The sequence below is a fragment of the Musca vetustissima genome, unplaced genomic scaffold (assembly GCF_032173495.1).
Source record: "Musca vetustissima isolate MV318-11 ecotype Yass unplaced genomic scaffold, APGP_CSIRO_Mvet_v1 utg3344, whole genome shotgun sequence".
NCBI classification, from domain to species: Eukaryota; Metazoa; Arthropoda; class Insecta; order Diptera; family Muscidae; genus Musca; species Musca vetustissima.
In genome coordinates, this window is record NW_026885918.1 from 496,256 (window position 1) to 521,869 (window position 25,614).

The 25,614-nt window shown below is 35.3% G+C and overlaps 1 protein-coding gene across 1 annotated transcript in view; it reads left to right on the forward strand.

Moving 5' to 3' along the window:
* The window catches only part of LOC133333280 (uncharacterized), a 53,437-nt gene that overhangs the window by 14,664 nt on the left and 13,159 nt on the right, over positions 1 to 25,614 (forward strand). The window contains exons 12-24 of the mRNA XM_061541594.1: positions 5,630 to 5,898; positions 6,131 to 6,671; positions 6,750 to 7,006; positions 7,317 to 7,474; positions 7,555 to 8,290; positions 9,777 to 10,703; positions 11,604 to 11,780; positions 12,821 to 13,272; positions 14,048 to 14,150; positions 15,444 to 16,197; positions 16,228 to 16,754; positions 22,405 to 22,670; positions 23,569 to 23,817. Coding sequence (XP_061397578.1) covers positions 5,630 to 5,898; positions 6,131 to 6,671; positions 6,750 to 7,006; positions 7,317 to 7,474; positions 7,555 to 8,290; positions 9,777 to 10,703; positions 11,604 to 11,780; positions 12,821 to 13,272; positions 14,048 to 14,150; positions 15,444 to 16,197; positions 16,228 to 16,754; positions 22,405 to 22,670; positions 23,569 to 23,817 — 5,416 coding nt within the window. The remainder of the gene's footprint in view (positions 1 to 5,629; positions 5,899 to 6,130; positions 6,672 to 6,749; positions 7,007 to 7,316; positions 7,475 to 7,554; positions 8,291 to 9,776; positions 10,704 to 11,603; positions 11,781 to 12,820; positions 13,273 to 14,047; positions 14,151 to 15,443; positions 16,198 to 16,227; positions 16,755 to 22,404; positions 22,671 to 23,568; positions 23,818 to 25,614) is intronic.

Here is a 25,614-nt window from a genome sequence, read left to right on the forward strand (position 1 = left end):
ATAATATGTATGTTTATTAGATTTGTTATTCCGTTTACCTATACATTGCTCTTATAATGGTTGGTATTGATAGTTTAGGAAGCATTTCTGGGAGAGTAAAAATAGCATGGCTGAAAATATTCAAAGTTGATCTGTGTTTTGGCATAACGCCATTCTAGGTATTATGATGATTCCCATTTTAAAGGCGAAATTGCTGTAATTTTGCATTCCAGTGGGTCGATTCAGTAACTTATAACGATCCGATAATCGATAATTTTGTCTACACATAAAATCGTTTGCAGTAACGAAAATGTTATTCTGTAAAAATGTAGAGAAATTGTCGATAAACTTTCAAAAAGCTTTTAATTTTGAACATTTTGAAAACAAAATACATATATAAAATACATTCAGAACAAAACAAGGCATGTTCAATATTGAAAAATGTTTGTCGATAAAGTAACTTGGAATATTTTGGGGTTGTTTATTAACATGTTTAACAATTGTTGTTAAAAACTGTTATAGAATTGAAATATTGTTTATTTTGTCGTTATAATATTTTATCGATTTGAGAATTGTTTAAATTTTATAGTGAATCGACCCACAGGTCATGGTTTGAATAGGTTAGGTTTGGGGATGTGCAGTCACTTGTGTGACTACAACACTCTGAGACCGGTTAGGTCCGTTGTGATCATCCACTAGAAGAGATACAGCGAAGAGAAGAGACCAAAGACAGATCTGTCTTTGTTGTTGAGAAGAAGCTGAGATTCGGTAGAAAATGAGAACCCATTAGTCTGTTTCGCTTGTAAGCCAGGGCTGGGCAATGACACAGGAGATGCTCAATTGTCTCCGTCTCCTCCTCGTCAACACAGAGTCTACAGTAATCAGTTGCATCAAGATCCCATTTACTAGTAAAAGCCCTGATGTTTCAGTGACCAGTGATGATTCCCGTCATTACTCTAATTTCAGCTTTGCTCAGGTTCAATAGTGAGTGCGTTCTTTTGGTAGACAGAGTCGGCCAAATTGATCTTGACACGTTGCACCTAGGTTCGTTGTGCCAAAGTTCGCAGGCTGTTTCGTCAAAGAATGCCTCAAAGTTCCTATAGAAAAGACATATGGGTGGTTTGATTGAGTCATCAGTTTCTAGATCGGTGGATTGAGATCCTCGTCTAGCTAGTTCGTCTGCTCTTTCATTACCCAAGATGTCACAATGTCCTGGTACCCAACACAACCGATAGCTATGGTTAAGTTCTTCCAGAGCTGCTCTACACTTGAGGACGGCTTCGGATTTGATGTGACACGATTTGATGGCTTTAAGAGCCGCTTGACTATCCACAAATATAGTCACCGGTTCAACGACTTCAGCATCCAGATTTTTTATCAATTCCGCTGCCTTACAGATCGCGAAGATTTCAGCTTGGAAAACACTACAGTTACTATCCAGCTTGTAGGTCAACTCAAGGCCCAACCTTTCACAGTAGACGCCTGCCCCAGTACCTTCTTCCATCTTGGATCCGTCTGTATAGAAGGCCAGACCGTCCAGAGGAGCGTTACTTCGTTTCCAGTCGTCTCTACTAGGAATAACGACATCTACATCGTCAAATCTAAGGATTGGTGATATATAATCGATTAGTTTAGCGCGTTTGTCCAATGCTATACCTGGTTCATTAAGAACACTACTATGCCCAAAGGTACAGTTCCGCCAGAATTTTTGTTCATGCAGCCTTAGGGCGCTACGCGCAGCCTGACACTTAATGCTAAGGCCCAGAGGCTTGAAGTACAGCATTGCGTTCAGAGCTGCTTGTGGCGTACTCCTTCTGGCTCCTGTAACTAAGCGGCTCTTTGTACCTTGTCTAATTTACTAGATGTCGACTTGAGGCTCAGACAGTTCCACCAAACAAGAGAGCCATAGGACAAGATGGGCTTCACCACAGTGTTATACAACCAGTGTATAGTCGATGGTTTTCCCAATGGAGTTCTTGCATGAATAGAGTGCAATCATTCCTCTCTTCGCCCGCTCCTCAACGTTCCTTTTCCATCGTAGTTGACAGTCCAGGATTGTGCCGAGGTACTTTGCTTCGGGAGATAGGTGAAGTTGCACTCCATCCAATGTTGGTGGAACAAAGACGCCGACTTACGCTTCCTAGTAAACATTACCATTTCCGTCTTCGTTGGATTTACACCAAGACCATTTGCCCTGGCCCAGCGTGACAGCGTCAGTAAGGCTCTTTGCATAAGCTCAGAGATTGTAGACGGAAATTTTCCGGAGATCAATATCACCACGTCGTCCGCGTAAGCTACAACTTTGATACCTTTCCCGTCCAATTCCCTCAATATAATATTAATTACCAGTAGCCATAGTAACGGCGAAAGCACCCCTCCTTGAGGTGTGCCTATAGTTACCGTTTTCCTGATTTTTGTATCCCCCACACTTGAATTTATAATTCTGCTGTTAAGCATTTTATCTGTCCAATATGTCAGGGTATCAGGAATGCCAACTTCCCTAAGTGAGTGGTTTATGAATTCAAGTTTAACGTTGTTAAAGGCTCCCTCTATATCTAAGAAGGCGGCCAGCGTAAAATTTGAATTTTCCATGTTCCTCTCAATATAGTCTACCACTTCGTGCAGTGCAGATTCCACAGACTTGCCTTTTATGTATGCGTGTTGTGAGTTGCTGAGAGAGGTGGTGTCTATACGACTCCTTATCTCCAGCTCGATCAGTTGTTCGAGAGTCTTGAGGAGAAAGGATGATAGGCTAATGGGTCTATAGTCTTTTGGTGCAGAGTGGCTTGGTTTCCCTGCTTTGGGAATGTAAGTGACTTTTACCTCGTTCCATAGATCCGAAACACACGAGAGAGTCAGACACGCAGTATAAATCATCTCAAGAATCGGATAAATACTTGGCGAGGCAAATTGAAGCATCGCCGGTAGAATTCCATCCGGTCCTGGCGATTTATACGTCTTGAATGTGTTGACCGCCCATCGTATCTTATTTCTGTTAACCACCCTGTTAATGAGATCCAGATCCGGAGTGGCAGAAGGCCGAGTGTCATCACGACCCGGAAAATGAGTCTCGGCTAGGAGATTTAGAGTCTCAGAACCTGAGTCCGTCCACGCTCCATCCTGCTTCTTAATACTACCGATGGACTTCGGGTCCTTGGATAGTAGTTTTCGAAACCTAGCAGCGTTTGTGAAAATTGTGAGCATTTGCGTCGCATCCCAAGATAACGTTGCAGGTGCTTGTCATTTCATCGAGCATCTTCCGTACACATGTGCCTGGTGGATCCATCTCCTCAAAGGGCATATAGATTGAGGAGAGCAGGGTGGCCTTCCCCGTCGTGTGCTCCAGCCTCACAGTGCACATGTCACCATTGCTGTAATTAGATAGAAAGATTAAATTTAAGCTCTTCTTACCTACTATACATGTTCTCACCTTGTCCCCCATCAAAGTTGGGCATTCTTTAGTCTAGAAACCATATTTTTATAAATATATGGCTCCTGTACTAAGGCAATGTCCACTTCCGAGTTCGTGAGGGACAGGAGTAGTTCGGCGGCGGCGGCCTTGCAATGATGTAGATTGATCTGCATTATGCGCAGCCCAGCCAATGACTCTCACTGATATTACCCTGAGGATCAGCTTTGTCTATGATTGCTATCATACGGCTTACGCTGTCGTTGACTACGAGCCTTGGAGGTCGCCTTTCCAGAGGAGGTTGAAGCCTTCTCCGTACTTGGTCGTTTCTCCGCAGTTTGTTGTCCAACGCAAGCCGCATAAGAGGTAGAAGGATCTACCAGACGAGAAGTCATCGTCTTCTTGGGTGAGGGTTGCGGACCTTCTGAAGAGCGGATACGCTTCACAGATTTATTCTTTGGGGCGACATCTGCTCTCCCAGGAGACAATGGTTCCTTTGCTGACTTGCCCTTCTTCCTGCTTCCACCACTTCCACCACCCAGAGCTTTTGCCTCCCCCTTGTCGTTAGGCGCAGAATCGGGCTTTGAGACAGAGCCCTCTGCAGGTTGATCACCCTTATGGGTGACATTCTGTTTTGAGATACTCTCAGTTACCTTTTCCTGTGCATTCTTACACGGGTTCGGCTTGGAACTGGGCTTCAGGTCAGAAGTCGGCTTAGCACCATTGTCAGAGACAGTGGGCTTCGCCGATTCTACTACTTCTGTGCGAGCAGTGAGATTCGGGAGGGAGATCTTGTCCAGCTCGATTTCGCGATGGAGAGAGTGAGGATAAATTCTCTCGAATTTCCTCACATATCTCATTTTACCCTTGATGAGGTGAACCTCCCTCTCCGAAATCAAATTCGCGTCTCGCCCCACGAATATAGTCCCACGATACATTTGTTGTTTTCTGAAGATCTTAGCTTAATTTTTAACCGAAATAACTGTAGTTTTACATTCGGGGCTCTTGGTTAAAAACATATTTGATAAAAATTGTCAGTGTATGTTATTTTTAGCATAATCCCATATAAAGTTCCCAAACCATTTTCCGTATGTTAAAGGTTTTAGCCATATTAATTATATGTAAGTGGGATACAAATTATATGAGTAGAAAATGTCCAGGGTATGCCCATCTTTTGAAATGAGGGTCATGTCTAATAGTATAAAAATGTTACCCGTCAGAACTTACCACAACTAAATTATCAAACATTCCTGCCCGATGCACTGTATCGCATATACATTAAACCTTCGTCGCTTCTTCATTTATGTTTTGTGCAATCTACTCAGAAATCGTTGTCGTTTACTTAACTTTGGTATTATGACTGTCAGTATAGGACTGTAGTGTAGCTACTTCTATATGTATATGTGTATGTGGGTTTGCTGATGCAAGACATTGTAACAACCAACCTCTATCTGTATGTGTGTCGGTGTGTGTGTGTGTTTGGAGAAATTTAAATAATCGCAAGGATAAACTTCGTTGTAGTGTTGATGGTTTAGAGTTTTGTTAATGGCAAATGGTTTTTAGTTAGTTAACTATGTCATTATGAACAAGTGGTTTTCTTAACTGTTTAACGAACAGCAACCAACGTATGCACATACATGTACATATATGTTATCTAGATTTTTTATAATGTGTTTTTTCTCTCCTCTGTAGAGTAGTGCAATTGTGAGAGTGCCTTCGTTTATGTTGTGTGTGTAGTGAGAAAAAAAAATGCTACAAAAGTTTAACAGAATATGAATGTTTGTAAAGTTACTAAACGATGCAACATCACTAAACATAGTTGGCAAAAGATTTAGTAAAAATATTATATTTGGAACATATTTTTGAAGCATACACAAACAAATGCATTTTAAAAGTAATAACATTAATTAAATAAGGTAGTTTGTTCATTTCGGACTTTTTTTGCTTATTTATACTAAGAAATAAATTTTTGATTAAATATTTCCAAAATTAGTTATAAATAACATCGATTTCTAATTTATAGGGTTTCTCTTCGGTAATCTATATATTAAAGATTTGTTTGCAACTTTATTTTAAATATACATGGAAATATAAAGATTAAGTTCAATAGTATAAATATAATCGCATTTATTTCCCCTATTTCATTTTTATCAATCACTACCGCAAAACTAATTGACCATTTATTACTTCTTAATATTTTTTGTTTCCGAATCATTTACTTTGTCTTGTTTATTTTTCTAGGTTCTTCCATATATTATGCTAATGTCTTCGAACAGCCTATACCACGAGATCACATAATAAGCCTGCTTAAACACACAATGAAAATTATAAATATTTACTATCACATATTTACCAATCAAAAACCATTAATTATGGCCAAAAGCCAAAAAGTCGAAATATTTGGTAATGCCAAAGAATTGACCATTGCTCAGAGTTTGGGCTATTTTGGCAACGAATCTATTTATCTGAAACTCTATCAAACTTTGAAAAGTGCCTATGATAATTATAAGGTAAGTCGAAATTAAACAACAGCCAACAAAAATCGGAACTTCCAGCCCAGAAGAAGGAGGTCATTGTTGATGTAATGATGATAATGGCGTTCATTGTCCTTTGGTTGGGTTTTTCTTTGTTTATGTGTTTTTTGTCTCGGCAAATTTATTTTGAATTCAATTTATTTTCTTTTTATATTTCTAAAAATTGGTTTTATTCTCTCTCTTTCTCTGTCTTTGCAAATTTATCAAGATTACCATTAATGAGGAAGCTGGCAGCAAATTAATTTCCCTTTTGAAAACAAGTCTAAACTCATTGAGTTCTTGCATTGAAATGCTGCCGCATGAGGCAACTTTGTCAGCAGCATCATCAACAACAACGATAAACAGCGCCGGAGGAGGAGGAGCTGGTTTAGGAATTGCCAAAAATGCAATGGATGCAACGACGACTACATCAACAACATCCTTTACATCGCCGTTGTTGTCGTCTTCGACGACAGTTTTGGGACAGACTGGCAGCACTCAGAGCTTAGACTCTGTTCCAGTATTGAAATTAATTGAAGAAACTCTTCAGTACTTGACCAAAGTCATAAATTATGCACCCGAAGAGAGCATTGGATGTCTGCGACAACTGTTGAAATATTTGTTTGCCAGAAATTATGGCAACAGGCAGTACCAACAGCAACAACCTTACAAACATCAAATGAAACAAGGCCATTATCCGGCATTTATAAAATCGTATTTTAAGGCCAAATGTAAAGAGCAACATTGTTGTCTCGGCAGCAACAACACCAGCAATCAAGACCATGATGATGATGGTGGTGTTTGTCCAACAATGCAAAACAATCAAACATCAACATCCTCCTACCCAGCAAATGTTACACAAAAACCATCAACAACAATACAATTACAATCCATAAAGGGACTTTCCGGCAATGTGAATGTGTTCGGCAACAGCAGTACTGCTGGCAGTGGCTATTCTTCTACAGTTAGTCCACAAGACGATTATCTATTGTTATCCGAGTTATTTGCAAGTGGTCTGAAATATCATGCTTGGAAGTCACCACATGAAACAGAACTGGCTAGGCATATTAAGCTATTTGAACCATTGGTTATCTACTGTTTAACGGTAAGTGAATAGTTTTCTTCTTCTTGGTGAATTTAATATGGGAGTTCATATATATGGGAATAATTTAAGTTAATAGGATTTTAATAAATTTAGGGCAAAATATTACACCTAGAATGGAAGGAACTTTTTTATATTTAGAAGTATGTAAATAGTTCTATATATATGGAACAACAAAATTAACAAAAATACAACGTGTATCATATTTCCCATTTAAAATTGAAATATTTTTTTAGGTATGATTTACATTGTTTTTAGTTTAAAAGTAATAAATATAATCACTTTTCTTATAATATACCATTTCTCTCCACAGCTATTCCTAAAGTGTAATGGACGCGTCCAAGCTTCCATTTTAGATATGTTGATTTTATTATTGGATTTCAATGTTACCTATAGTAGTCTGGATTCCAAGAATGTAATATTTGAACAAATACTCAAGAGTTTAGATATCATTGAGGGTGGTATAGCACGGTAAGTTTCCAAACAATCCAAATATAAACAAAATACAATTGAATACACCCTTTATTTTTTTCTTTTCAATTGTTTTTCAGCAATGGTTTATTTATTATTACACCAATGATACGTTTCTTGATTAAACTATCCGCAAAGAATGAACGCAATCTTATAACAATACCAAAAATAATCAGCATTACCAACAATTTATTGGCCAACTATAGCATACGTGATGTGGCTGTGAGGGCTTTGAAAACCCTAAGCTATGAAATATTCTTAATGACTTTACCCGAACATGTGCTGGCCGGCCGTTCTGATAGTGATGGTGGTTTATTGCGTCAGGGTACTGTCGTCGATGGCCCCAATTCATTGGCTACCATTACCGAAAATCTCCTAACACTCAACGATGAACTTGACACACAGAAAGAAGTAATTTTGGGAATGTTGGAGAAATTCATCGAATCTTCAGATTGCCAACAACTTTTCTGCTTACTATTGCTAATTGAGCAATTGCAACAGCTTACAATGTCCAATGAAGATGCCAATATCATGACAACAAAAGAACAAAAACAGTCATCGTATGACAATATTGAAGTAGATGGTGGTGGTGGAGGCAATGCCCGGCAGCAGCATCATGAACAAAAGACAACAAAATGTTTGCCAAATCTCGATACAGTGTGTAATATGATATGCCAATCAATATATACAAATCGTTTGTGCATACAAGACTGGCACACATACCGCCTGCTGGATACATTCTTTAAAAACAATAGCAAATATCTGCTGGGTAATAGCAGAGAATTTATGGCATTATTGAAATACATCATTGAGGCGGTAAGTTCATATTATGAATGTACATATTTAAAATTGTTGTTATGTACTGTTCATAGTTATTTATATAAATCATATATAAGTCTAAACAAATTGACATTCGAAAGGTCTTACAATGACAAAAACTTAGATAATTGGAGTGCATTGTTACAAACAGTATTTATAGAAAATTTTGGAAACTATTGTGAATATTAAGACGTACACACATAGCATTAAAATGCAAGAAAATAATTGGGATACATGTATATACAATAGCTATATATGTATAATCGAAAATATTAAACCCCAACACAATATTTGATTTTTATGAATTTTGTCACTCTTCATGTAAATGGTCACACATTGAGTTTTTATTATATAAGTTCTCAACTCCAATAAATATACTTTTTTAAGTTATAACACTCTTTGAATAAACGAACAATATGTTCTGACTGTGCCTCTTCATTTATTTAATAAGTTTTTAGTTTTTTTATAAATTACTTAAACGTTTTGCCGAAATAGTTTAGAATTTAGTTTATATTTCCAATTCAAATTCGACTCATAAATATTAGACTAAACTCATACATATGTGTAGATATGCATGTGTGCATATACATATATACAGACAACTATATTTAACTTTGAAATAATTACAAATGTAAACATATTTCACACTTTTATCATGATGACTAACAATGGTGAAAATGTACACAAAACAAAAAATCAAGGCAAATATACATTGGTCTCATCACATCACCTTGTACATACACACGAGGACATTTATTACGTACCTTGTGATACAGAAACAACAAACGAACGTTACGAAAAATTTTACACAGAAAAAGTTATGGACTTTTTAACTCTTTCTAACGATCAAACTTTTTATGTTTTCCCATTAATATTTTGTATTCCATTGCATTTTGTTTATTTCATGTTGCATCATGATGGTCTGTCGGTCGGTCGTTTTGTTGTGTCTCCTCCCATCATGTTTAATGGTGGCACCTCAACTTTGAACAACTTTTTTTTTTTGGAATACTGCCTGCCTGCGGTCTACTTCCTGCCTGCTTGGTTGGTTGCTGCCTTGATGGCCGGTCTCTTGAATATGCATTGTGGTGTTTATGTGTCTGTGAATGGTTGACAACGACAATGCTGCTGTCGTTGTTGTTGTAATGCCTTATTTTGCCAACATCAACTGCAAATGCAACAATAAACAACTGCAACAACAACTACGCTAACAATTCCTGTCGCATACAAAACACCCTCTACTCCTGGTGGTGTTGTTGATGGTCCTGCAATGCTAAACAAAACAATATTGGTGTACTACTACCGATGCCATGGGCTATGGCGAGGAACGTTATACACACAAACACATACATGTACACATTGATGCTCTATTCTAAATAAAATAAAAACAACAACAACATGCGATAACACCGTATCTGTTATTTGCTTAACATGAATAAAACACAACAACTACTACAACACCAATAACAAATGTGAACCAAAAAAGGATGTTACAAACTTTAGTGATTTATCGTATGCAACGATTATCCTGTCGAATGTAATCCTCAAAACCGAGGAAATTTATTTAGTAAATCACATAAAGCTCTATTTGAAAAATCACCCAACTGCAGTGGAAAAGTTGAAGCGAAAGCAACAGCAACGCCAGCAAACCGCTAACACCGCCAGTGTCGGCTCTCAGCAGCAGTGGCTGCCGGATGGTGGCCATGATAAACCCTCAACATCATCAGCAGCCAGAGCGGCAGCCGCTGCCTTCTCCGCCAGCAATTCACCATCATCATCAGCAGGATCCTCGTCAGCGTATAATTCAAGTGGCCTAAACGAGTACAACTACTTGCCAACAGTGCTATGTGACGTCCTATTCGAATGTCTTCAAACACTGGCCGAGCAACGACGCAACTCAAATTCGTACAGCCATCAGTTTAGCAGCCAATACTGTCGACTAGTTGGTAATTTTGTTAAAGTTTTGAACAAACTTTGTTCGAACACACGTTCCGATGATTTTCTACTTGTTTCCATGCGTTCCATTCTAAATGGCTGTGAATCGAGATTGTTAAATGAATACCATAATTTGTTGATGATGTACTCGACACAAGGCTGTCCGCCCAATGCGACGTGTTGTGCCCAACTTTCGGGCTCTTCTTTGTCGACAGCAACGATGGGAAGTTCTACAGGAATTTCGGCTAGTGGCGGTGGCGTTGGAGGTGGTGGTGTGGCTTCCTCTTTATCATTAGCATCGTACGATGCCACAGCCAACATTGATAATGTTATGTTGCAGCTACAATTGGAATTGTTTGAGTTGTTAAAATCCGTTGGTGTTTTGGATACATTGGCCTTGTTGCAACGTCTGCAATCCAATGACATTTCACATCATATTCGACGTGCTTTGCTAAATAAAATTTGTCAACAAAGTGTGGTAAGTATATTATTGTTTTTTGTTCATTGTATATTGTACTACATTATTAGAATATTTCCATTTATGTAAGTTACATAGAGATGGAGTGGGTTTGATTACGTGAATCCTAATTTAGATTGTTTTTGAAAGCCTGTATTTTTAACAACAATTTTTATTGAGATTGAAACAATATTTTCAAGTTCATAATAATTGATAAATATATTGAATCTATAATTGATATATTAAATATTGAATCTATATTTCTGGAAGAAATATATTAATAAGTGCATTTCCATACACAAGTGCATTTCCATACACAATATCCATTTTTTTCGTATTTTTAATTATTAAAGTTGTTTAAATTTCGTCTTCAATTTCATTTGAACATGGATATTGACCTTAATTGCTTATACAACTTTATTACCAACAAATCAAACAGACATAAATTAATGATACGGTGCGATGCATTGCAATACCTTAAACTCCACAACGAAGTGTGTCTAAAAATACCCAGCAGCATAGACCTGGTATTGCTGGTTTTTTTTTTATTGTATAGCAGGACTCACCATCCTTTAGAACACTAATGAGTTGTGCTTTATTTAAAAGTGCATTAAATGATTTGAAATCAATCTAGTAAATCCCATCCCAAGAACATTATAGACAGGACAGCAGCGATGGCAGTGGCAGCATCATGAAAATCAAGTGTAGTTTAACGATTTGGATGTACTTTAAATAAAACTACCTTCACCTGGATGAGATTTATGTTTATATCTGGAGTTATATACGTTTTTGTTTCCCTTCTGTTTCCCTTCATTAATTAGTTTCAATATGAACTTAAAAACTCATTTAATGTACCTGGTCTTGTTCTTCTTTATTTTTCATCATCATCGTTTTCTTTATTCTCGCTTCCATAACATTTAGCCGCATGCAATGATGGAATGGAACCTGCAACAAGTGCAGCAGTTGTTCAATGGTAATTTTCTGAATATTTTAATTGTTGAACAATTTGCATTCGTCTGCAATTTATGTGAAGTGGACGAAGAGTTTTGTTCGCTGTTCCAGTCAACGATTCTAACGAACATTGGAGTACTCAATAAGGTAAGTATAGAATTGTAGGTGTGTGCATGTTTGTGTTTTTGATTTGCAATGGCATTTGTATTTATGTATTTTACTTACTGTAATGCTATGGTAATGATAATGTTATTCTCTTTATTGACATTGATATTTGGTCATTGCTAAATTGAAAAAAGGGTGGATTTATTTTTGTGTGATAAAATATCAATTTATAAGAAAAAATTACATTGGGTAATTAGTTTGCAGAATTAAGGTAGAACTTTGACATTGTAGACGTACATATTACTATTGCTCCTAGTATTCTTGATATTGAAAATCGGATATAACCGAGCGTTTTACAGATTATTTTTAATAAAGACTCATATTTTGAACATATCCCCCATATACAGGTCCAGTATTGTTCAAAGTATTTTCGTGGCCATATCCGAATACTACAGTTTTACAGTTTTAAATATAGGTGAATGCTTTGATATTGCCTCTAGATAAGGAAACTGTCGCACTTTAATAGTCCTAAGGTAATTTCCGGCCGATGGTATTCCAAATTAAGTAGTTCGGGTAAAAAACATTCTTGGTATACAAATTGTAATGTAGGTAATTTACCCCTATATAATGGTCTCACTCACTTTGGGAATGTTCTAGTTGAATTGTCCAACCTATGTGTATATAATTTGATATTTCGTTTTCTCAAAGAATAAAAAAACACCTCACAATATAGATCCATGTTTTGACATAGTATCAATATAATGGTCTCCAACGATTTTAGACATTTTAAGTGACCACCTCATGTTGGTGGGTATTAGTATTTCCTAATGAACGATCTTAACGACGTATTATAGAATATATTGTGGTGTTTTTGGACACATTTAATAGTGAAATAATTTTAACAATTAAAATTTTATAATTTATATACCTTAAATTACGTACGAATTTACTCTAATTTACAGAGTATTAAATATAAATCACTTCATATACCGTCCGATTAGCCTGTGTGTTATCCCATAATTTACTTATAATTTTAAAATAATTATTTATTTATTTTCACTTTTTTTCTTTTCACATCTTAGCATTCAATTATTTCTCTGCTGCGCGTGGTGGAAAATCTATGCAAGAAACCTGAAGAATGTTCCATACTACGTTTTGCAAAATGTTTGCAAATTTTGAATGAACTACACAGTTTTGTTACAACAATAACTACATCATCATCATCGTCCGCATCATCTTTGTCTGCTACGTTGCCGTCTTCAACTTTGTTTGACAAACGGCCACTTCAATTGCAAATTGAGCGTTTAGCTCGACATTTGATCGTTAATTCGTCCGATACTTACGATAAAAATGCTATTTACGATACATTTGTCCATTTAATCGAAGAAGACGAAGAACAGCAACAATTGTTGACTACCTCAAAGGAAGGAATTGCCGCATCATCATCAGGGGCAACAACAAGAGCGGCAGTAGATGAAACAGCATCGTTGTCATCCTACCACTTCAACTCAAGTGAACATTTGCAATTTATGATGTAAGTCAATTACACTTTGATTCCATTTCTATGTTAGCTACAAATATTTTTTTGTGAATACAGTATTCAGGGAAACAATTGTGGAGTAAAGTAATTTATTATTTAATACAAAATGTGTTTTTATAATGATTTTTACATTTTTAAATTTAATATGAGTATATATTTTATTATTAATATTTAATATATATACAGATATTTAAATATGTATGTTTATATTTGTATTTATGCATATGCTCTTATTCAAGAAAATAGGTTAATTATACCTTTATGACTCCGCATAGAATCTATTATAATTTCAATTTTAATTGTCTATTCATAACTCTCAATCCAAATATTGTCGAATAAAAATACCGTATACATTTACCTCTGCTGCACACTGTATTCAAAGCTTAGCACTTAGTTGTAGTTACATATATTTATATTGTATTTAAGTGTCCGTTTTTCTGCCTCAGTGTGTCTGTCGGTGTCTGTTTGTATTCGACTATTTATTGAGCGCTATTATAAGAACGCATACTTATATTTGACTTTGTGTTAGGTTCGATAGATAGTTCGATGGATGGATTCGAAACCTTTTTATGTTTGTTCAAGTGAATCTTTCTTTCTCTCATTTTTTTTTATTATAATTTCAATTTTAGAATTGTATATTTCCTTGAAATGATGATGGCCGGAATGAGACGTATTGTGGGGTGTGGAGGGATTACTTTTCTTCCTATTCTCTTTTGTTCAATTTATTTGATTTTTCATTTAATGTTCGTGTCTCTCTTTTGTGTTACAGCTTAAATGATTTGGAAAATTCTTGTGAGCTAAACGATGATGATGGCACTCCTCCGCTGGGAAGTGCTTCCAATATTGTTGACGAGAAATGGATATTTAATCAGGTGAGTAAAATAGTAATACCCATTGTGGCAATAATTCTTGTTTTCCCTATCTCTCTCTCTCTTTGAAGTGGATGGGGAAAAAGAGGTATTGTGTTAAATTTAGCAATCAGGACTAAGCGAAAATTATTACTAATTATTATGTGATTTGACCTTGCCCAATTAACAATGGACTTTCAAATTTATATATTCCACATAATTTTTGTTCCGAACTGTAAATTATGTGAATCATCTTATATACATACTTACATAGTATATCTATGTATATACCAACCTCATGTGCGTATACATGCTGTGAAATTAATATTGGAATTAATATCCTTCATACGTAACATTCGCAGACAATGGAGGAAATGGCGTTCCTCCTCAGTATGTGCAATTTGTTCTCAATCGAATAATCATCCATTTGATATGCATGCACATGTTTTTCACATTGCCATTGCATTTTCTGTGTCCCACATGGCAATGGTATAATGTCTGTGCCTTTCCATCGGTTTACAGTGGTTACGCTACAGTTTAAACGTATAGAGGTATTACAACGAAAGTCTATAATTCAAAATCGATTCAATTATTTTAATTTACTTATTTTTAAATAATTCATGGGACAGTAATTATGAATATTTAAATAATAAGGTAACTGGCCAAAATTAATGGATTTATCGATTTTTACTGGCGGGATATGGGATTTTCTGATGTCAATATTTTTCCAAGACAGATTTTATAGAGTATCGTTTAAGAGAGCGTAAATAGGGGATATTTTATACATTTTTGCAAAGATTGTCAGAGCTACACTCCTAATAAAGAATATTTCAACTCAGTTTTTTTCTTTCGAGTCGATATTTTATACATTTTTGCAAATATTGTCAGAGCTACACTCCTAATAAAGAATATTTCAACTCAGTTTTTTTCTTTCGAGTCGAGCTTAATGAAAAGGAAAGACAGGGCATATAATATTCGTCGTAGTCTAACTTTATATAATTTCACCATCCACTTCTCTTCATGACACTCGCTGTGTATTGTCCTATACCCCTCGAGATATTTTCCATAAACAAAAGAAAAACTCGTTGGCCATATATGGTACCAAGGTCTTTGTCGCACGACACTGAATATAAGGAAATGGGAGTTCGATGCTATATGCGACTTGTTTTTTTCTGTTAGTGTTACTATTTATTTGAATTGTTATTGTTGTTCTTGTTATCATTAGCAATGTCATTTGCAGATACGCTTGCTTACATACAATTTCTCATAATATTGTTGTTGCTGTTTTTTGTTTTGTTCTTCTATCTACCATTACAGTTAATTAAATTCTCGACACAAAACAACTATGATCCTGGGCAAATAGTGAAAATCCTTTTGGAGATACAATCGGAAAATAAGCTACAAAAGATATTCAACACGGCCAACTTTGATGCGGAGCGTATTTTAAAGCACACAATTTCCCATGCACTGCAGGCGATGTTGCAAACATTTCGCAATAATTGCATACAATATAATCCGCACATTCACTACATGCGACCGAATCCATTAGCGCGAGTTTCACTCGCCCAGCTTATGACACGTATCGTTGAGGCAACGATTGGTGGAGAAAATGGCAGAACTGACAATAAAGCAACAGTTACCAACACCAGCACCGCCACTGGTTCCACCACCAATGTTGATGGTCGTAGTTATTGTCGCAAGGCATCGTTATCGTTGTCGTTGCCCATACATTTGTGTGAAGCTGTAATCGCATTAATGGAAAACATTAAACAAATTGAGGTGACGGCCCTAATTTACATCGAATCGAAATTCATTGATAAATTCTTAAGCGAACACTTGTTGCGACCGGAACATGTAAACGTCCTGGTGCGCTTTATCGGTTACTGTTGTCAACGTGTTGTGGCCTTGTGCAACAATAGGCCTCTGCTGCTAAACAATCAGGAACAAAGGAACTCCCTAACCATAGGGTTACGCTGCATCGATACACTGTTGCATCAAAAATTCATCTGGAGTGCTCTGAACCAGCAGGCGGCAACGACATTAGCAAAGGCACCCTCCAGTGTAGCTGCTGGTGGTGGTGCTGGTGTTGTTGGTGGTTCAGGAAGTGCAATGGATACTGATGAAGTAGCCTCGACACCACTGACAAAGTGTGAACTAAATACAATTATTTGCTCACTGCTCGATGTTGTTAGTTCGGCAGGCGTTCTACTATTGGAGAATACACCATTCTACAAGAAATATAAAAATGTTTTGAGGTCTTCGACAGCAACCACTACGACCCATTCCTTGGCAAGTGAACCACAAAAACATCAACAACAATATTACAATGTACAGACAACGCCACCACATCAACCGCAGAGGGAGACCAAAGCAACGATGGCGACAACTGAGGAAGGAGAAGAAAACTTTGAAAATATTGCCTGGCTAACAGCAAAATACAATTCCAAAGCTATTTTTCTGGGAAAATTAATTGAAACGAAAATTGGCAACTACGATAAAGGCATTAGTTTTGGTGAATACAACTACAACTATTCGTCTACATTTTGTCCGACTTCGAGTAACCGAACTGGTGATGCTGAGGCACAAGACCTCAAAGGCATAAATAACCAGTTTGATTTCATTTCATTGGTAAGTTTTGCAAAATTTTACAATTTCTTTTTATAGGATACAACTAATACTATTACACTTACTAATTTATTAACCCTTAGAATTAAAAAAAAATATTCGTTTATATTTTTTAAACGAAAAGAAGTTTGCTTGACATTATTCGTTATATATTCATTAAAAGTACAGAAACACGGGATCAGTTAGTAATGACCACTACATCTAGTAAAGTTTAGCTTTTTAAGGGTTAATAATCAATTGGTCTCAATTGTTCTGAAGCTTTTAATTTAAGTACTCTGGAATATTATATTGTTTTAATATTTGTACCTTTAATTAAATGTTGAAAATTCTTCTTTGAACGGTAAATAGTTCATCAATGTTGTTTAGATTAAATCATAGAAAATTTGATTCGATTAATAAGTATAGGTAAAAGGGCATATCTCTGTCGTATATTAACATATATATAACTAGCAAAGTACCCGCTACTTCGTATGCGGAACAGGAATAATAAAATATTTCATATGGAAATCGTTGTACTATAGTTCTGAATTCCACCTCTATTCGTACATTTAATATCAAGTTTATTACCATTAAGTACTCTTCATACACATAAGCACTATTTTCCGAAATCCACACTTTAGCAAAAACGTACAGGTTCCACATGTAATTTCATTTAGAACTTTTCGAACACATAATTATACATTTTCAAGACTACCTCTATACCGTCACCTCCACTAAATTTAGTACCAAAAACCCTTTGGTCCTTCTTTCTAACTCTCTGTCAATGACCAACATTCTAAATTTTAGTTTTCCAGCTCTCTCCGTTACCCAAATTCAAAATATTCCAAATTTAGTGAATTTTCTTCCACCATAGTCCAAATTGTTCCAAATTTAGTGATTTTCGTACTCATAAGTACAAATTTCCAAATGTACCTCAATCCTTCTTTCAAATAGTCCAAATTTAAGAATTTCACCTCTGTGTGAAACCATTCCGCACTTTTCGTACCCATATACCAAACCAATCTCAATATTCCAAACCTGCTTTCAATCGTAAGTCCAAATTTAAGAATTTCAGCTCTGTCTGCTCACTAAACTGTACCATATTTGGTACCATTCTGTACTTTTCATACACTCCCAGAGTAACCTAAGTTGCAACATTCAGGATTCGAGTTCTACCCGTTCACCGAAGTCCAAATTGTACCAATTTTTTTGGTTGTCGTACCTAAAGTACAAATTTCCAAAAATACCTCAGTCATGCACTTCAATAACAACCTTAGGTCTACATTTAAAGATTCCAGCTCTATTCGTTCACCAACATCCAAATTGTATCATTTATTACTTTTCGTAGACGTAAGTATGAGTTTCTAAAACTGTCTCAATTTCCCACTGAAACAGTAATTTTATTCATTAATTTCAGGATAACAGCAATATCTTTTCACATAGATCCAAATTGTACCATATTTAGTACTTTTCGTACTCATGAGTTCGAATTTCCAACACTGTCTCAATCCTTTGCTATAAGAGTAATTTTATTTTCAAATCCATCCATCTCTATCCTTTCACTCCAATCTAAATTGTATTAACTTAGCACCATTTAGTACAGATATTTACGTATTTTTAAAACTACCTCATCCTACACTCCAACCTTATTTTTAAGTCCAAATATTAGGATTCCCGCTCGCACAAAACGAATTGTACCATATTTAGTACCAATTAGGTCTTCTCGTATCCATAAGTACGAAATTCCAATACTTCCTTAATCTTGTAATTTTAATTCCAAATTTACGTTTACTATCTCTATCCGTTAACTCGAATCAAAATTGTACCAAATTTTTTTACCATTTACCATAATGACGAATTTTAAAAAATTATCGACATATCTCAATTCTGCACTCAAACTGTAATATTAATTCAAAATTTCAGAATACAGCCCTATTCGTTCACACATTTCTAAGTTTTCGGTACCGTTTAGTACTTTTTGTTTCTATAATTAAACATTTCCTAAACTATGTCAATCCTACACTCCAACAGTAATTCGGGAGTCCAGCTCTATCCGTTCACATGTAATCAAGTTGTACCAAATATAGTACTATTTAGTATCCATACCATATCCATATCTCAATTCTATATTCAAACATCAACCATTAGTCCAAATTATTGGTTTCCAGCTCTCTCCGTTCAACCAAATCCATCTAGTGCCGTTTAGTACTTTTCGTACACATAAATACGAGTTTCCAAAGATGTCTCTATAGCTCAATCTTCAACAGAAATCTTAATTCCAAATTTCAGGGTTTCAGTTCTATCCTTTCAAGCAACATCCAAATTGTACTAAATTTAGTACCATATATACCTTTCGTACCAAAAAGTACGAATTTCATAATCTACCTCAGTCGTACACTCCAACAGTTATTTTAATTCCCAATTTGAAGACTTCAGCTCTATCTGTTCACCTAAATCCAACTTCCACCAAATTTAGTACCAATTAAGTACTTTTCATACAAATAATTACGATTTTTTAAAGCTAATTCCGATCATCAGGATTCCATTACTACACACTCAACTGAATGCAAATAGTACGAAATTTAGTACCATTTTGAACTTTTTATACATATAAGTACGAATGTCTTAAACCATTTCCGTACATCAACACCACTTCCCAACATGTTTTCTATTTAAAATGTCAAGATTCCAGCTATATATGTTCAATATATATACAATAGGAAATAAATTCAGTAAAGTTTAGTACCTTTAGTACACTTATAGGTCGAATTTCCAAAAACCCTTTTGCACATCTTTCTAACTTTCCATCAGTGACCAACATTCCAAATTTCAGAATTCTAGCTCTTCCCGTTCGCTAATAAAAAGGGTACCATATTTGGTACATTTTAGTACTTTTCGTACCCTTCTACTTCCAATAAAACTTCCTGCATACCCCGATCCTACACCCCCATAATGATTCCAAATTCAAATGTAAATGTACTAAATTTAGTACACAGTAGTACGAATTTCCAATACTTCTTACTAAACCCACACCCCCACAGTTATCCTAAATCCAAGTTTCAGAATTCCAACTCTATCGGTTCATCCACAATTCAATTTGTACCAAATTTAGTACACTGTAGTACGAATTTCCAAAACTTCCTACTTAACCCAAACCTACACTCCACATTGATCCTAATTCCATGTTTCAGAATTCCAACGCTATCGGTTCACTCACAATCCATATTGTACCAAATTTAGTACACAGTAGTATGAATTTCCAAAACCTCCAACTTACCCTAACCCTACAACCACACAGTGACCCTAAATCCAAGTTTCAGTATTACAACTCTATCGGTTCACTCACAATTCAAATTGTCAAATTGTCCAAAACTTCCCAAATCCTACACCCTCACAGTGATCCTAAATCCAAGTTTCAGGATTCCAACTCAATTCACCCTCAATTCAAATTGTACCAAATTTAGTACATAGTTGTACCAATTTCCAAAACTTCCTAAATATCTCAATCCTACACCCCCACAGTGATCCTAAATCCAAGTTTCAGGATTTCAACTCTATCGGTTCACCTACAGTTCAAATTGTACGATATTAAGTACACAGTAGTACGAATTTCGAAAACTTCTTACTTACCCCAAACATAGATGCTAAATCCAAGTTTCAGGATTACAACTCTTTCTGTTCACTCACAATTCAAATTGTACCAAATTTAGTACACAGTAGTACGAATTTCCAAAACGTCCCACTGAACCCAAACTTTCACCCCCAGAGTGATCCTAAATCCAAGATTTAGGATTTCAACTCTATCGGTTCACCCACAATTCAAATTATACCAAATTTAGTACATATTAGTAAAAATTGTTAAAACATCCTACATATCTCGATCTTACACCCCAACAGTGATCCTGACTACAAATTTCATGATTCTAGCTCTATTGGTTTGCATAAAATTCAAATTGTACCAAATTTAGTACCATTTAGTACCCATGAATAAAAATTACTGAAACTGGGTAAAAAATCCAAAACTACGTACATTCCCAATCCTACACTCCGACGGTAATGTTAATTTCAAATTTCAGGATTCCAGCTCGATTTTTATCTCCAAATTAAATTTGTACCAAATATAGTATCATATAGTACTTTTCGTACACATGAGTACACGCTTCCAAAACCATCTCCTTAAATGGACTCTACATCTCATCCCTAATTCGCATTCCAAGTTTTTAGCTCTATCAATTCACATGGTACGAAATTGTACAAAATTAAGTACATTTTAGTACTTTTCGGATATTTATAGTTCGAATTTCCAAAAACCCGTTGATACATATATCCTACACTCAGCGACCAGCAATCCAAATTTCAGAGGTCTAGCTCTACCGGTTCGTCAAATACAAATGGTATCACATTTAGTACTTTTTAGTACTTTTCGTACCGTTCTAGTACGAATTTCAAAAACGCTTTTGTAATCTTCCTAACTTTACATCAGTGACCCACATTCCAAATTTCAGAATTCTAGCTCTTCCCGTTCGCCTAATACAAAGGGTACCATATTTGGTACATTTTAGTACTTTTCGTACCCTTCTAGTTCGAATTTCCAAAAACCCAGCCTTATCTCACGCCTACACACCAACACCAACCAACACCCAAAATTTCAAGCTTCTAGCTTTAGCCGTTTCGTATGGGCGATGATCTGTCAGTCATTCACTCACTCACTTAACACTAAGCTCTTTTATATATATAGATTTAATTCATAATCATTTTATTAGTATTATCTTAAATCACATGTGGATTAAATAAGTGTAATTTAAAATTAAAGAATGGTGGTTTTACAAGAATCGTTCATTAAAAATATTTATCAAGAATCGTGTAAAACAAATATTTAAAGGTCATAGAGTAAAAAAAGTATATTTCAAGAATTGTGGATTTTAATTCAAGTTAAAAAAATAAAAGAGAAACAATATTCTTCGTGTATAGTTGATTTAAAAAAATAAGAACAAGAATATTTGATATTTATATTTCAAAAATTTGTTGACTTGGACTAAATGTATAAATGAGGCATGCCATGAGATCGGGTCTTCCTTGTGCATTTCTTCCACCAGTATACAATCGATATTATATTAACTCCTGTCATAAAATATATTTGTTCTTGTAGTGTACCGCATATCTCGAAGACAAACCAAAATCAGGATATATAGAATTAAAAAAAAATCTTCTATTTTATAAAGTACGTTTTTTGATGTCTATAATTGCGATATTGTGGATTAAAAAATATTCGTTTTATAAATTTCGATTTCATCAAGCGTACTTCATTGCAGTATTCATGGATTTTTATGGACTAATTTTAGTCCCCTGTTTTATGTTTTTAAGAATATTTTGGAAATGATATAGTTTTAATTTTATAAATACAAATTCAGCAATATTAAATCACTACATATTTCAGTGTGATTCACAAATATTTGTTAAAATGAATATGTGAAAGAAAAAAAAACCCAAACTATTCCCAAAAGAATACTAAAGTATTTTCATGAAATATTGATGTTAATTTAACACTACACCTACAACAACACTTACACTATCGTCATTACCTTTTCTGACATGTGTTTTTTATACTTACTCACACTTACTTGTGTGTATGTGTTTTTGTTTACCGTCCTCGTTTTTTCTCTTTTTTTTGCAGGATGTTTTGCTATCGATTGGTATTTCAACATTGCGAATGAATCTGTTTTATGCAACAGCCGTAACACCCTTGGAAATCATGCAACAACAACAACGCTTACTATCCTGTCCACCAAGTGCTGCAGCATCGCCATCAACATCACCATCCCATCATAGAAATCAATCGGTCACCGGTGGCACAGCTATGGTAACCAGCAATTCAATGTTGCCAATTATTCCAATTGAAAGTCTAAGTGATGTCGATATTTTGAAGAGCTTTGTCCGAAGGTAAGAACGTTAACTCTGGTCACTGTGAATGTGAGTAAGTCAGTGAGTGAAGCAATGGTGAGACCACGAACAAGTTTAAAGTGTTACGCATTAATGGAGATAAAGAGATGAAAGAAAATTTTGAAAAAATGTATCTGTGAAAAATTGAAGAAGAATTCGCTTTTAGTGACCTATAATAAGGCGTGCATACTTGTGTCATTATTATAGGACTGTTACATTACACTACACAGAGTTATATTGAGAAATTAAATATACTGGGACTGTGCACTCTTTCGTATCTAAATAGCACTACTCCATAAGTACATGTCATAATCAGGGCACATACGAATTATGACATTTTGACCATAATAGTTTTCAATTAAAAGAATGTAAATTATGGCTCTTTGTAAGGCAGGATTTGTCTATTTGTTTTAAAATCGGTCCAGGTCGACAATTTAATTTTCATACAGTTATACATTCATTGGGAAAGGCAACATATTTTCTATATCCGATTAAAGCTATACCAAAGAAAAATCTGGCAATTACGTCCTGAAAATGTTTTAAAAATATTAATGGATTCAGATTAAAAAAGAATTGGTGGATTCAGAATACAATATGCATTTTATAATTGCTTGTTTATAATTGCAGTATTGAATTAATTCTAATATATACCCAGACTAGTGTAGCGCGTATCCTTTTGACATTGATATATTTTTCTCTGATTCATTTCTATATTTTCTTTCCTCTCTTTTTCCTATTTTTTATATTAGCTATTAAATTTGCAAATACTTTTGAACTGCATTTTTTTGCTGGTCTCATCTCATTGCAATTTTTGACTTCTTGAAATGTATATTTCCTCTTTTTTTAATATTCCCTTTGTCTCAAAATTCTTTTCTATTTCTTCTGCTTGTTTTTATAGATTGTCGATTTTTGGTTTTACAACACGTCAACAATTTGAAGAATATTTTATGACATTCCTGCTGCTGATCAATAAAGTTTACGACGAGAATATGGTGGACCAGCAAGAACAATTTCAAATTCGCAGTATTTGCTTGGAAGCCATTATGGAACTTTTAATTACCTACAAAAGTTTTCCAATTGTGGGAAATAAACTTTCACTCTATCATCACACGACACGATGGAATCGTATTAATTGTGATAGCATAAGGTAAGTGCGAATGAAGTAGTGCTGCTGCATTCATAAAACATTTCCAAAGTGAAGTAGATTGGACACACAATGTTCGTCCGTGTATGTACGTGTGTATAGTAATTATATAAATGACCTTGATTCGAGGATGTGGTAGGATATTATGTAGTAGGTGGTATGAACATTTTCAGAAAAGTGGAAAAAGCAACAAAAAGTTAAATCTTTACAGAACATTTATAACGTAGGACAATTTTTTGGCATAGCCTATAAGGGTCCCAACAGATTTTTGCCGACAAAATACCTTTAGCCTTCCTGACAAATGACACTGTAATTTTACTCTGGTTTCTTTTTCGCTAAAATTGTCGTGCATTTGTATAGCCTCCAAATAACGGTCGAACTTAACGACGTTTTTACTAGTTTATGTTGACCATACAAAATTAGAATTTGCACGACAGTTTCAAGTTTAGTTATGCAATCTATCACCTGATCGTTCGTCCGTTCGACTATATACTGACTAAACGTATTCTTGTTCAATTAAAATATATATATATATATATAGTTCGTCTAAAGACCCCTTTCCTAGCAAACATAGTCTACCATATATTCTGTGTTCTGAATTATATATGTATTTGGGTTCGCGTATTATGAGCATCTACTGATAATTTTTGTAGAATATTTACTGTAGATAAAGTCTATCTTTAACAAAAATTTGTCACATCACCCTCCGTTAAATTTTTTTAGTCTGTTAGTTTAAAAGTAACATCGAATTGTAATGAAAAACTATTAGTTTTTTTTGTTTTTTGGTGCACAAGAAAAGAAATTAAAAGACATTTGCACACTTGCCAAATCTATGATGTTGAATGGCTGAGTTTGTATGTGTGTGTGTGTGTGTGTTTTCAAAAGAATGTCTGTTCATGCTCTCTTAAATGTTACGAGTACAATTTAGATAACATTATGGCACTTAAGGGCTTTTCACAAAACTGCAAACGAAGTGAACATCCTTCTGAACTGCTATTTGTTGTTGCTGTCGCTTATGTTATTGTTGCCGCCATTGGCATTGTTCTTCACTGTGTGTGTGCGAACAGTGAAGCGGCAATCCTTTTTGCGTTTTTAAACAGGTGTCGTTTTTACGGAAATGGAATACAAAACGTTTTACTTATGAAACTATTTGTATTTTGCGTGGCAATGCCACCGCTAACACCGCGGCAAACCACCGACAACGTGTGTAACCTATAACGTGGGTGGGTTCGCAGGGGCTTTAGGTAGATATTTGCTACGAAATTGTTTCAGGGTCGTTTACAATTGCATTGCTGTGCCTTAGTAAGGTTGAGGGTTTGTGTGTTGCTGCTGCTTTCAAGTGCACACCTTTCCCTCGTGGCTGCATTTCTTTACTTTATTTTGTGATCAGTGTCTAATGAGTGAATTTTTGTTCATTATAACTTTGGTTAATTTATGACACTTCCTTTATTGAGATCAAAAGTATTTTAGGGAAATTAAATTTTTATTTTAAAATGTTTCTGAAGGGGAAAATAATATATGATGGAAAAACAATGCAAATTATGCTAGACATTGATTTCGGGATGATGCAGTCGTTTTAATTCGTATTGTGTACAAATTGATGACATTTTCAGAATGCCAATGTCAAGCTGTTTCCCTTCAACATAGAAGGAGTCGGAGAATATAAAAGTACGTCGAAATGTTTGTCGGCGAACTTGTATTATTTTTGACTAGAGTATAATTCCATAGCGATTTAACCATGTCTGCTGAAATCACGATATAGCATTGATGATGTTTTGTAATGGAAGCGGCTTATAACGG